We start from the raw sequence: 13950 nt of genomic DNA, 5'->3' as shown, positions 1-13950 counted from the left end.
ATGAAACTACTACGGCCACTGCAATGATACCTAAAAAAGCATATGGATACACAAGGAAATTTAAGAAAACCTAGGTGCTTCAGCTCCCTTGCAGATGAAAGCTGCTGCATCTAGAATTGCCAAATCACTTTCCTCCAATCTTAGCCATAAAGGACCAGACTAGACAAGACCAGTTTAAGTACAGCTGCCTTTACCTCCAGGCACAGGAAGAGATGAGATCACATTTGAAGGTCCCTCCGGGCACCATTTTCTAGGACTCTGCAACTAAAGATGATGATGCAGCGTTCATACGCAGGAATGCTCATAATCCCCATTTAAGGTCGAAGGCAACATTGTGCTGAAGACCACACATGGATGTGCATTTCCCTGTAATACTGTCATTCTTAGAACTAAGCCTATGGCTACAGCACTTGCAGTCAACAATTTAGGTCATTCCTATTTGGTTATATCATCAAGCCTTCGTTACACTCCTATCACTCAAGTCCATAGACTCCAATCTAAGCTCCTGAAGAGAGATTTGCAAATTCTGTACTAATCAAACTCAAGAGGAAAGAGAATTGTCAAAACATTTTACATGAAAAAGTTTTAACGAAAACAGTTAATTTCCTGTTCAAGAAGACAGAGACAGAGCAAGACCATGCCTGTATATGTGCATGCAAGTAAGCCTCAGAGAAGCGGAAGGAGTACCCAGAAGATGGGTCACAAGTTCAAGGTGACGGTAATGAAGAACAGCTGCTGGCTATGCACCATTCAGCAGCAGGTGTACCCAGGCCCAGAGGTTTAAGTCAGCTCTGCCAGTGACCAACAGACTTAGAAGACCATCTGTCTGGGCACAAAGTGTACACAGCCTTCCCAGCTTTTCTGCCCAGATCTTCACCATACACAGACAATACAAGGTTTGTTATAGATTAGCTACTAAGCAAGTGTTTAAAGCGATAGAAAAGTCCTAGTTTTCCTGTGCTCATTATCTGCATCCTACATGCATGAGAATAGTGCCTCTTATTTTAGCTGTAACATTTTCCTTTTCTGATCAAGTTGCTTTCATTCACTTTTTAAAGTTATATCTCATGCATGCCCAAGAGGAATAAGGCATGCCCCTGAAAGAAGCTTCTAAAGTGAGTTTATATTCAAGGTTTTGATTACCTGCCCTACAGAGATAAGAAAGCTCCACTTTTCCTACAGGAGGTCTCCACACGATCTAAACATTGACACTTGCCAGTTGCCTCTATGCACGTGCACCTCCTTGCCTGAGAAATGCTACCACCCTTCTCTACCCTACATCTGAATAATCAACAGAATGCAAATTCTAAGAAAACACTCCCACTTATTTATCTCAATTTGCTCTTTCAGTTTCAGACCTGAGAAAGGGTTCCTATGTCCATTAACAACGAGATGATTCATGTCACAAAAGCATAGATAGTATAAATCATAATACTAACAAATTTGACAAAAACGGCAAATATTTACAGCAGAAAGCTGGCACCAGGTAGTGATCAAATCTAGCTTTCTGTTTCCTGGGTAAAATCATAGCACATCTAATCTAGATTCCACCTCTCATTCATGCAAAACAGCCATACAGACACATGCATGTGCCATTCCTTGGAACTAGTTTCAGAAATATATTCCTTAATTGGTTTGTTTGATATAATTTTTAAAAGCCCCAACACCAGGACTTTCATTCTAACACAAGCGATCCCTTGATCCCTCAGCACTGAGTATCATGCTGTCATGAAGCTTCTGCTCACATCCATCCTATATTCCTTCTTTCTCTCTCATTAATCCTAGTCATGCTCACATGTTCCACATAAAATCCCTCTCCCTCCTAGATGTTAACACCCTTCAAATATTTTTAGACTGTTATTATGTGTCCCCCCACCCTCCACCTTTCAGTCATCACTTAGCCAAGCAATGTATATATAGCTACTTTAATCTTTCCTCCTAAATCTGTCCGTTCAACTTCTAGAGCTCAATGTTAAGTCTGGCATGCTTGTTGCTCCTCTCAGAACTCTGTGGTTTTGAGATCTTTCTTGCAATGCCTTCACAAAAACCTGTCCAGAAAGTTTTATATGCACTTGCTCTATAGAAAAAAGAAACCCAAGACAGTAGACACTATTTTCTTTTTTCATGTCTTGCTTTTGATCCCAGGTTTTGAATCTAATCTGAAATTTAAATATAAAAAAAGTCTTTATATTTAAAAAGCAGATTAGTGACTGTAAATATTTTGACTCAATTGTGAAAGATCAGTACTTTAAAAAAATGTAAAAACCCCCCAAAACACCACTAAGGCTTTGAAACCAAATTTGTCACATAACAACTGGAAAGGTGGAAGGTTATCTAGAAGCAGCGTAGATGCAAAGCAACAAGGGAAGGGCTGACAAAATGGGAACGAGGTACAAGGCAGAGTGGATACATCTACAAAGCATAAATCTGTCTTACTGAACCAGAACTCAATTAAAGTGGCTTTGTTATTTACAAATACAGAAAAATTCGGAGAAGTTGACCATATGTGACTAAAGATCAATTCCATCTTTCATAATTACTAAATGTTTGAAATTCAGAAATTAAAAAGTCAGAGGAAGAGCTAAAAGGCTAATGCAATGTTGCCAATGAAGGAAGTTACTTAAACACAATGAAAGCTCTGTGGCTGCAAATATGTATCATGAGAAAAACATAGTCCCACACAACACCCTCCATTTTAAGCCTGACAGAGAAAAATGGGACTACAAAGTTGCTAAAAAATTCAAAAGGGACAGAAAAAAGTATGTGCCATTTGTTGAAACAGTAGAATGAAGGCCCCTCCTCCCCTCAAAAGTAGTCACAATAATTCAGATAAACATAATACAAAATAAAGCAGGTAATCGATCTCTGTGGAGTACTGAGCATGTCAAAGAAAGATGCCACAGTACTACTAACTCTTAATTGCAATGGCAACCAGCTTCCTGGTTGGTTGGCATTTCAAAAGTGGGAAATTCCTCAATATTTAGAAAATACTTTTAACTCCTGAAAAAATGTCTTTTTCTCTTTGCATGGAAAAAATATGAGTTAAACTCACATAGATTTTAACAGGAAGAATCCTAAACTCAGCTTTAAAAAGAGACACATAGAAAAACCTGACAAACTCCAGCAGAAGTTCAATCTGCTGTAAATATCTCCAGTATTCTGGCTTCATCTAAACAACAAATAACTAGAACTACACAAAAGCAAAGCCGAAAGCTGACTCAGTAAAACAAAGATTTGTTATTGAGTGACTCCAAAACCAAAAAACGTAGCACCTACCACTGGGAAAACAGAAGGGAGGAGTCTGCATTCCGACCCATTGTCCACAAATATCAAGTTATGTCTGTCTTCTATTGCTTAAATGGGAGATTCGATTTTGTTAATGAAATTATGAGATGAATGGCTACTCTACAGTTCACTAAGTCACACCAATCACGGAATTGTTTTGGTTAGAAAACACCTTTAAGGTCATTGAGTCTAGCCATTCTCTAACTCGAGCAAGTCTGGTGCTAAACCATGTCCCTCAGCATGTTTCTGCATCTTTTAAACACCTCCAGGGATGGGGATTCAACCACCTCCCTGGGGAGCCTGTTCCAATGGTTGAGAACCCTTTCAGTAAAGAAATTTCTTCTAATATCCAACTTAAACCTCCCCTGGTGCAACTGGAGGCCATTTCATATCAATGGAGGGCATAAACTGCAGAAGTATCTTTGAGGGCTATCAGAGCTGAAGTCCAAATTTTGCAATTACCTGGGACATCCAGTTCAGTGTCAACTTAGCATGTTCTTAGCATGTTCCAGTTCCTTTGACTGAAACATCATCAGGTGAATTGCTGAACTAGATATAGAAGAAAATACTTGAAGACTGACACCTTAGAAACTTTCATGCTTGTACTAGCTGCCACATTCCTTCCTCACCTCAAGCAAAAATGATTATGAACTGGGACAGGCAGTGTATGCTTTGTGCTTCTTCAAGTTTGTTTGCCTTTCAGTTTTACTTTAAGTGGCTTTTTGAGACTGGGAAAAACATCTCCTTTTGAGATGAAGGCAATGTCATGCAAATGCACCTAGTTACCTCAGAACAGGACCTGTGACGTGGTAATATTCAGCATCAGACTGACCTTTTATGAGAGCTTAATTCATGTTAAGTTCAAGTCTTTGCAGTTTGCTGCCTGCTCCAAGTTTTCACTAGTAACATGGTTAACTACTTTTATTACTCAGCCTCTGAGCTTTGGACAACTATTTTCTCTCAGGTGTTTCAAGGCTTTGACTCAGACAGCACCAGCTTGGGAGACAGACAAGAGCCCCCAGCTGTCTGCCCTACCCTGTTCAGCACAAAAGTGGCAGAGCTGTTTTATAAACCAGTTGCTAAACTACTGGGTACTACAGAACAGCAATCGAAGAGCTGCCAGTCCCAGTTGCTCTTAAAAAAAAAAAAGGTGCTCCAAGCCAGATGTTTGCATAGCACAAAGGAACACTGGACAGTAATGGCAGTAGTTAAGTTTCTTCTTTCTGTGACACCTGCTTTGTTTAGCATCTCCATGTGTGCAAATCACACAAAGGTTATCAAGCTTTTTCCATCTTCTTTTTCTGGATCGGTACTGAAGATACTAGGAGATACTGACTTCCATGACTGCTTATTTGTTAGAAACACTACAGGTATTATTTCTTCCATGAAAACAGAGAGTTGGAAAATGTGAAAAACAGATTTGTAATACTGTGTTCCCGTAGCATTCTAGCAGGCCAGAACAGTAAGTTAATGGTGCCCTGGACTCATTGATTCTCTAACTGGTTCTCCTAAACAGTGTTTAGGAGAAAAGATAGCATGCCATATCAGACAAGACAGCTTTTTGTGTTTTAAGCAGACAGTAAGCAGAGACTGCTGCAGAGGACAGTGAGGGCTTGAACCTGGAACAGTGCTGTGGTATATGAGCTTATGCAGTCAGGGTGCTGCCTCCATGTCTAGGAGGGAAAAAGAAAATTAAAGAAGGCATCAAGATACAAGTTTGTCAATGTACAGGGAAGAGTTTGTCTGACTTCTGGATGAAGTAGGAATCACATCCACTGAGCAGTCAGCAGAGCATCTTCTAAAGAGCCGTAAACAGTGATCTGACTATGTGCCTTTGGCCCATGTTCTCTACCGTGTATAGGTTGAAAGACACCCTTCTATGCAGTTTGAAATATATCCAAACCAAACAGCACAAGTTCTTCATATGAGCTTTGTGCAGCTAAGCTTGTTCAACATGTTTGCTGGTAAAAGCTACTAACTTTAACCTGATAACAGGACACCTCACAACAGGTGAGAAGTATATAAATTGCACATAGAAAAGATACTGCAACCTGGAAAACCATGCCCAAAAGAGTAGAACCACACAAGTCACTCCACAGTGTGAAACAGTGAAATGGCTCCACTTTTGTCAGGAATAAGGGGCATATAGAACTCTCTGTACCGCTTGGCCCCTTGGTTCAATGAGCTCTGTACAAGTCGGTCACAGGACAGCTAAACAACTGTCCATGGGAAGCAAGGCCAGCTGCACAGAGACCTTGTCCTACTCTGTGAGTGAGTTTATAAGCAGTGAAGATTAAATCACAAACTATATTTATTTTCTTTGCCTGGTCACATCTTTCTGTAGATCCCAGGCTGGACCCTGCTTCTTTGGCATAGATCCTGGAGAGCAGTAAGCAAAGGAGGGCATAAATCAGTGCCTCAGGTTCTGTCAGGAGCACACTGACCCAACCATCCATGCTGGGAACAGGTGCACTGAAGGCAAGCACGGACACTGTCTCATTTGCAGCAGTGGAAGAGGGCTTACAGAAAAGCTATTTGCTTCTCCTCTCAGAGCCTAGACCAAACTTTTCACTCTGCAAGTGTGTTATTTACCTTCTGCAGCTCATGAGTCCAGTTAACTACAAACTTTCCACTAAACATTAGTCCAATGTTAGGTAAAGCCCTAGCTAAGTGGTGTTGGTTTGTGTAGTACATTCAACTTTGCTCATTTCTTTTCTGGTCCATTTCACTCTCTGATTCATTTCACTCCAAAGCTGAAGTATTTCAGTGACTGTGCAGAATGATTAGTAAATGAATACAGTCTTATAATACAACTGTAATTTTTCACCTGTCATGAAAACTAGTGCTGCCTTCCAGCAGAAAAAGGAGCACATCACTAGTCTATGCTTAAAAACCATGGAGTGGAACATTTTAGTTTGAACATTTAAAGCAAGCATTGCTTCTGAAAGAAATAGTCCTACCCTCACCTCAACCACAATTACTCTTTCCCACTCTCATCTTTCCTTAAATACCAGCAAAAGCAACAGCGCAGCTGGGCAGTGAAACAATTCTGGGAACATGTCCAAACCAGTTTGTGCTAGCACTAATGCTAAGAATACTGACACTTTCTGAGCCTCACTCAACAGGTATTGCTCTGCACAGACACAATGTTGTATCTACCCAGTGAAACCATCCATTGCAGATAAGGCTGTGTAAACAAGACCCCACCTATGCCTGCATATGAGAGCAATCTATTTCCTAGCTCAGAGAACAATGGCCTGATGGGAGGACAGAAACCTACATAAAGACTTGTGAAGTGCCTTCAGGGTACTGTAGTCCCATAATGGGGTCTGCAAAGACACACAAATTCCATTTATAAAACTAAAAGAGCAAGCACTGACTAGGTAAGAAGAGGGCTGCCTTTTGCAAGATCTTTGCTAGCACTTTGAGAAATAATTTTAACAGGGTGGGTGGGGCTTATAACCAAATATTGTACACTCTCAACGTTTGCTTCACAGAAATACCTGAGGGTTTTTTCCAGTACTAAACTAGAAAATCCAGCCCAGCTTTTTTTGTGGACAAAATCAAGAGAGACATTTTAAACACAGACTAGGTGAATGATCCAATTCAAGACCATGTCTACCACATAAAACCTGACCTCTGCTACAGCTGCAAGCTGTATTCAGAGCTGGGTATCTTAACTACCTTGTTGAGAAGAACCCATACATAAAAGGCATTCATACCAGGGCTATAGGAATATGAACAATAAAGAAAGGGAGTAGAGAGATTTCTTTTCTAACCTTCTTAATATCTGAAAAGTGTAGCTAGTTAACAAACTGTAGGTGTTTTCACCACTCAGGGTTTCAGGGGCTGAACTTCTGCCATTTAGCACCAGTGACACTGCAGTTCCACACTGATACTCCCCCTAAAAAAGACATCTATAATTCTTTCTAATATATGAATGTGAAAATCTTGGGAACACTGAGAGAAGAGTTTGGAATATCATTTAGTACAAGTCAAGTGGCCTGCACAAGGTAGGCTCCCTAAAGTGTTGTGATGTGCCCTTTCTTTTTCCTTACCGTACATCTTGCCTTCATCTGACAAGATAATCTTCCGCCGTCCGCATGGTGGGTAGATGGCTAGCGCTTCCTGGAAGCTCTGCTCAATGTCCGGACTCCACACACCCTCAGCATCATTGTCAATGGGTTTGTCCAAAGCCTCACTGCCCCCCGAGTCGTTGCTCCCCTCAGGGGAGGTGGGAGAACTCCACTCGTTGGAGGTAATGGTGCCAGCTAGAAACTCCAAGGTTACACTTGGAGAAGCAGACTCAGAACCTGTGATGACAAATACACATCATCTGTCAGAAATCCTCCTTTCTAGGAAAATGAGGAGATAAGGAAGACAAAAAAATCCAAAATCACAGTACTTCAGTGGGGAGGGGTTTTACTTGAAGCTTACTCAGCCACCTGCTTGATTTATATTTAAGATTAAAAACTTTACTACAAATCCTTCTAATAAAAGAGCCTGCCTCATTAATTCTTTATCACTTCCCAGTTCATTTCTTGCCTGTGTCTTAGTAGCCTAATTCCTTTTTCCTGTCGTCCTCATCTGTGTAAATGTTATTTAACGTTCTGAAGCAGGCATGCAGGCATTCAGCCTGCTCAGTGAAAGGCTACAGAAACTAAAACAGTGATGAATTATTTAGTAATCATTGAGCACTGGGCTTGAAATTTTCTAAGATATTGTTTCACTGAATCAGAATTATTAAGCAGTGTAATTTTTAACATTGACATTTCTTCCCAAAGATCAGCTGTGGTTCTAAAAAGCAAATCCTGGAGCCAGTTTAATGCAACATCTTTCAAATCTCAGCACTATATCCTGGCAGGAGCTGAAAGCACCATGTGTAAAAGGATAAAGCCACTAGGCATCAGGTGAGAAATCTTAGGCACTTAGCCTGTTTCTACTGCTCATCTTCAGAACCACCACAGATAAATTCCTTCAGTTCTCTGTGCCTCTCTGCATGCTGCCTCCCCAGCCTCTACCAGTCTTAGGCTATTAGATTTACCACTGGGCAGAAGCAGAAATTGGTTTCTCATTGAACTTCAGGAGGGAGCTGCTAGCTCTCAAAAACTACAATCTACAATAGAGGCTGCAGTCATTGAATACAGCTGCTAAGAAACTCATTCAGAAAGCATCCTCAGATCACTTCAAATCAACCATTCTAAAGACAGAGATCATTCTCCTGCCTTCATCCCAAAGCTGTTAACTTACCTCTTCAGTTACAAAGAAGTTCAAAGCCACCACCTGAGAATCCTGTTAAAGGAGTTCAAAACTTCCCTGCCTATCACCACACTGAGCTGGGTGGGGGAAAAAAATTATCTGAGTAAGGCACTTCGTGTGTGTGGGTTTTGTCTGTTTGTGTTTTTGCAAGAGCAACAGAATCATCAAACTTGTATTGAACAAGAGAGAAAGGAGATAGCAGTGACATGATAAATCATGCTACTTCAGAAATATTACAGTGATAATGTAAAGCAGGATAGAGGAGAAATGGTCTACATAAAGTTATGCCATATCTGGTAAATAAGAAAAGCAAGTCCATTCATTCAACCTCAGGTCAAAATTGCAGGATCCATGGCTCCAGAAATTTAAAACATTACATCATACACTCCTTTTTAATTCTCAGTTTGGTTTTTTACCTCTTTGGATTTCCAAGATCATAAAGACTTTTTTTTTTTTTTTAATAAAAGCTGACATTCTTAAGACTTTTATCATTATGTGTGGACATGGCACTTTGGGACATGGTTTAATGGTCATGGAGGTCTTAGATCAATGGCTGGACTCAATGATCTTGGAGGTCTATTCCAACTCAAACAATTGTATGATTATCTGCATCTCTGGAGGCATCCCCTGGACATGTACCTGTGTGATTCACTCTAGGTGATCCTAGATCTATCAGAGAGGTTGGACTCAGTGATCTTCAGAGGTCCTTTCCAACCCCTACCAGTCTGTGATTCTGTGTGATTCCAAAAGCTGAAGTTGTAAAAAGAGTTGACAAGAGTGGCTCTCAGAAGGTTTTGCTGCTCCTTAATGACTTTACTTTTGAGTGCTTCATATAAGCATTTAAAAAACTCATTACACAACTTACTTCCCATAACAATGTTTGAAACACAGAATCCACTAGAATGGCCTGGCATTCACTGTCCATCCATCCATTTCAGCTCTTACATTAGATTATTTCAATCTGCCTGACCCATGTTATATATTTTCAGAGCACTAATGAACAAAGGAAGAAAGAATAAAACGTGAGGCAAGAGGGGGACTCAGAGTTGACTTTTACCACTGGGACAGACATCCCAAGCACACTATGAATGGCACTAAAGCAGTTGGTATGACTCTTAAGAGACTCTGAAATGAATGTTAATAGTTTCTTTCCTCACAAAGCACCTATCACTTATACATCTGCCCTTTCACTGGCAGATGCTCAACAAAAAAATCACATGAGTATTCAAGAGATTGTCCTGCTGGGGAATCAGTGTAGAGGAGTAAGCTTTCCACAGGGGGACCCTGACAGAGGAACAGAAGCTATCTGTTTCAGCTGCTCTTCTTTTGCTGTTTCCTCAGTCACAGTATCATAGAATGGTCTGGGCCAGAAGGGATCTCCAAAGGTCATCTAGTCCAACCTCCCTGTAGTCAGCAGGGACGTCCTCAACTACACTGGGTTTCCCAGAGCCTTGTCAAGCCTCACCTTGAATATCCCTAGTCCTTGTAGGCTGTCAAGACCCTTTGTATTTAATACACATTAAAATTCCCAAACACTTAGGCTGACTGAGAAGTTGAAGGGTTCAGAATGAAGCACAAGGTGTGACAGCAAATGTCTTCATAACATAGTCTTGTAGGACCCAGCAGGCTCCACACTTACTCTAACTGCTCAGCTGTATGACTTCCGAAGCCATGGACACTGGAAGCTACAGGCTGTTATTAAGCCAAATCCTCTAGCAATGTATACAAGTAGAAAAAGTCACCTCCTAGGGTACCCATGGCCATCATAACCATAAAAAACACCTACTCTGAAACCAGTTATTTTCATCTCCGTAATGTCCATCTAGACATAGATTACCTAGCAGATAATTTCAACATAACACACTCTTATGATAGAAACAAAGCAAATATATCTGAAGTATAACTATGCCCACACCCCCAGTCCCTTGGAGTTTTTGCCTGTTCATTCCATGTTTTACAAGGCTTTGTATTTGCACCAGGCACCTTTGGTGGCAAAGGAATCCCTGGGTTTTTCTGATCCAAGCTCCAGAACAAGTGGATGAGGAAATGTGCTACACTCTGTTCAGTGTCAACTACCAAGGCTTTTCTCTAAGCACAAAAGTTATGCCAGCTTGAGCAGGTCACTTGTGTATTCAGGGAAGTCCACAAAGCAAGAAATAGAATATGTGAGCCTTATCTCACATGGGTCTAAACCACGTGAGATATGGAACATAAAGAGCAACGAGAGAAGAAATTACATAAACCTTGAAGTGATTAGATACTCTTTTTTCTAAAATGCTTCTTACTTTTTCTGCCCAGATCACCAGGTCATCAGGCACCAAAATGTGATGCCACAGCCAATCACAACATTCCATACCTTGGAGCCTGGTTCTGCTTTCCCTTCTTGGCACTGAAGCTGTTCTGGATGGATGATGAGAGAAGTGGAATTGTACAGACTACAAAACCAAGAATGTTTGGCCATCTCCGGATGAAGCCTCAGTAATCAACCAGACACTAACACAATCTGGCCTTCTTGCCAGCTTCCAATGAGATTCTACAGACTGAAGGGACCATGAAAGTCCTTGTAACTCTTCTGTCTCTAGTTCAGTAGGATGCCAAAGTCTTAAAGGGCCTGCAAAGTTTTCTTAAATGCTGTTGCTTAACCAGTAAGCTCCATGTGAAATCCTGAGTGACACTGTGTTCACAATCAACAGTAAGACATGTAAGACAGATAGTAAGTCCTGACTGGGTGCTGTCTGGTCTTTGGGTCTCTCTGGCTGAACACTTCTGGCCTTCTGCTTCCTGTGCTGTTGGTCTGAAGAAAAGTGGTCATTTTTTAAACTAGGCAAAGAGAAGTGTAGAGAAGTTAGGGGCTAAACCTTATGGTAAATGGCTTTATTAGTACAGCAAGTTGAAAACCTGTCTGTGGAATCAATTTCCATGGAAAAACCCAATCTGGTCAAAACCACAGCATTTTTCAGAAAGATGCTAATGTTGTGTGTGTTACTGATAAGACAGGTTTGAATAATATTCATTAGTAACTAACAAAATACAAATTCAGTTAGTATCTAGCTCTCAGTTTCCTTGTTTTACCATTCAGTCAACAGTAATTATGCAGCTTGGTAACTTTAATGGTAATTTGCTTACTCAGTGTTCTAATATCACTAAATATTTTAGTAGTTGTAATTTCTGCCCCCCTCCACGTTCTATCTGTTGAAGCTTATAATCACAAAGCTTTCTTCTGATGTGGAAGGAATTTGATTCTGAAATCATTAAATAGACCTCCCTTTTTCCAGGCATGCTCAGACAGTTCCTTCACCACCTGAATTCTCTTGCCAGGCACAATTCTTAGGATCAGAGGAGTCACAGAATGTTGCCCCATTCTCGTAACACGAAGTTTTGCCAGAGGCCCCAGGCTTGGTGTTTGCTCTCTTCAGACTCCCTCAGTTTGAACTTACGCCCCACTTCTTGTCCCTTGGATTTCTGGTATTGTACCTTAGAGTTGTTCTTACTGAGAGAAGATTAACTACCTTTCTCTGTGAGGTGCAGTCACAGATTCTTCACGGGATTAAAGACAAGCCCCTCACAGCACCTCCACCTCCTCAACACACTATCACTGCTTCCTTCTAATGTTTTCCTCTGTCCAAATACTGTTTGTTATTCGCTCTTGGTCCATAATCTTCCTTTTTGGGTCAGAGGAAAGCAAAACCGTGAAAAAAACACAAAATTCTTTCCACTCCAGCAGCTTTGGTTTGATTGTTTTGATGGTGGTAATTTCTTTCCTGTCACACATGGTATCTCACTGAGAGTCAGGGATCATGCAGAGCCAGACAGCTGCCAAAAGCCCTTCATGAGGTCTCACTGGCAGTGAGCACATCTTTAACAGACTCCATGGTCTGACACATCTGCTTTTGAATATCAATCTCTCAGTCACTGCGTTGGTAACAGCTCCCTTACACGTTTGTGGCAACGGCTCAACACAAAATCATCTTTCCTGACGATCTGAAAAATTGCTGCCAGCTGTCTCCCGTTGTTCAGTTTTCTTAGAGCCACTCTATCCAAAAGACTCCTCCCATTCCATGGCCACCCCTTTTCCCTGGCTAGAACCAGTATGGAGCTGGGCACACTAATCAGGGACCTCCCTATCTAACTCAACCCTCTCAGGCAGGAAGGCTTGAACACAGCCATGAGGAGCCTGGTAGCGTAGTTCCATTCTCACTTCCAAGCCGACTGCACTCTAAGCAAGACATTCTACTAAGTCCCTTCATACTTGGTTGCACTTAATGGAACTGCAAGCTGTAGGGGCAGCTATCATCATAAAGAGCCACAATATTTTCATATTTGGTCAGCAGTCAAACAGAAAATTTCAAACCAAAATGAGTTCTAACAGAAAAGCTGGCCCACTGCTCAAACTGTAACTTTTGAATAATTTAGAACAACAAGAAAATCTGGAAACAGTAACAACCAATCAGTCACTCCCACCCAGAACACAGGAACGAATAAGCTTACACAATGCAGTAACACGAGGAGATTTGGATTTAGGAAAGCAACAGTCTGGAACACCAAGAAATCTATCGTGCAAGTTATGATGGAAGAGATCATTCAAGCTTACCAGAGGAAGAAGGCTGGAAAATCCTGTGGGACACTACAATGATTTCAGTTCCTCTGAAAGAGATGAATGATTGCAATCAGTAGATGAGTAGCTCCAAGCAGGTGTAACTCAAAGACTGCAAGAAAAAACAACTTACTGGAAAGCGAAAAGGCAGGGACATAATCAACAATAACTACGGTCTGTTGAAGCTTGCAGGCAAAAGAGGACAGAAATAATGAACATGTTTACAGGATTTCTACAGAATAAAATAAAGATGCAACTGTAGCAGTATACTGGGGTAACAGAGGGTACAGCAGTTTTGCAGCACCAGCCAGCAACCAGTTGCTTAGGCTCATTAGGAGCTGTACTCTAGTCACTAAATCAGCCTGGAGCCAGAGCCACTTGGTTTCAGCAGAAAACCCAGTGAGAGTGGAGATACACCTATGAACTACTGAAGGTACTAAGCCTTTTGAGAGGGCTCCACTTAAGCAGTCCCTAACAGTTTAGCCAAGTGCTGAGCCTGGCTACAATATCACCTTTTGCTCTGAGCCTCCTGCAATCCCTAAGCAATGCTGGCTATTTCTTGTGAGTATCCCTATCCACCCAGGACACCAGAGTAATGCCACCTAATCCTGTGACTAAAACCAGTTAAGTTGCTACTTGCTGTAGGTGAAGAAGGCAGCAGTGCTAGGCAAGGAAGAAAGGAGAAGTCAGATTTCCCCACTGTGTACTGGGTAAGGTCATATACTGAATACATCTACAGGCTGTGAGATTTATTTCTCCATCTCATCATGAAAGTAGACTGGTTTAGAAAAGAACCACTACCAGCCTCAGAT

The 13950-nt window shown here is 41.2% G+C and overlaps 1 protein-coding gene across 1 annotated transcript in view; it reads right to left on the bottom strand.

Annotated features, from left to right (window-relative positions):
• The window catches only part of TEAD4 (TEA domain transcription factor 4), a 38987-nt gene extending 31611 nt beyond the window's left edge, over positions 1 to 7376 (bottom strand). The window contains exon 1 of the mRNA XM_054390708.1: positions 7344 to 7376. Coding sequence (XP_054246683.1) covers positions 7344 to 7350 — 7 coding nt within the window. The 5' untranslated portion in view covers positions 7351 to 7376. The remainder of the gene's footprint in view (positions 1 to 7343) is intronic.
• Between the last annotated feature and the right edge of the window lie 6574 nt (positions 7377 to 13950).

This window comes from Indicator indicator, chromosome 1 (assembly GCF_027791375.1).
Source record: "Indicator indicator isolate 239-I01 chromosome 1, UM_Iind_1.1, whole genome shotgun sequence".
Taxonomy (NCBI): Eukaryota; Metazoa; Chordata; class Aves; order Piciformes; family Indicatoridae; genus Indicator; species Indicator indicator.
Note: the sequence above shows the minus strand (reverse complement) of the source record. Positions and strands in the feature narration are given on the sequence as shown.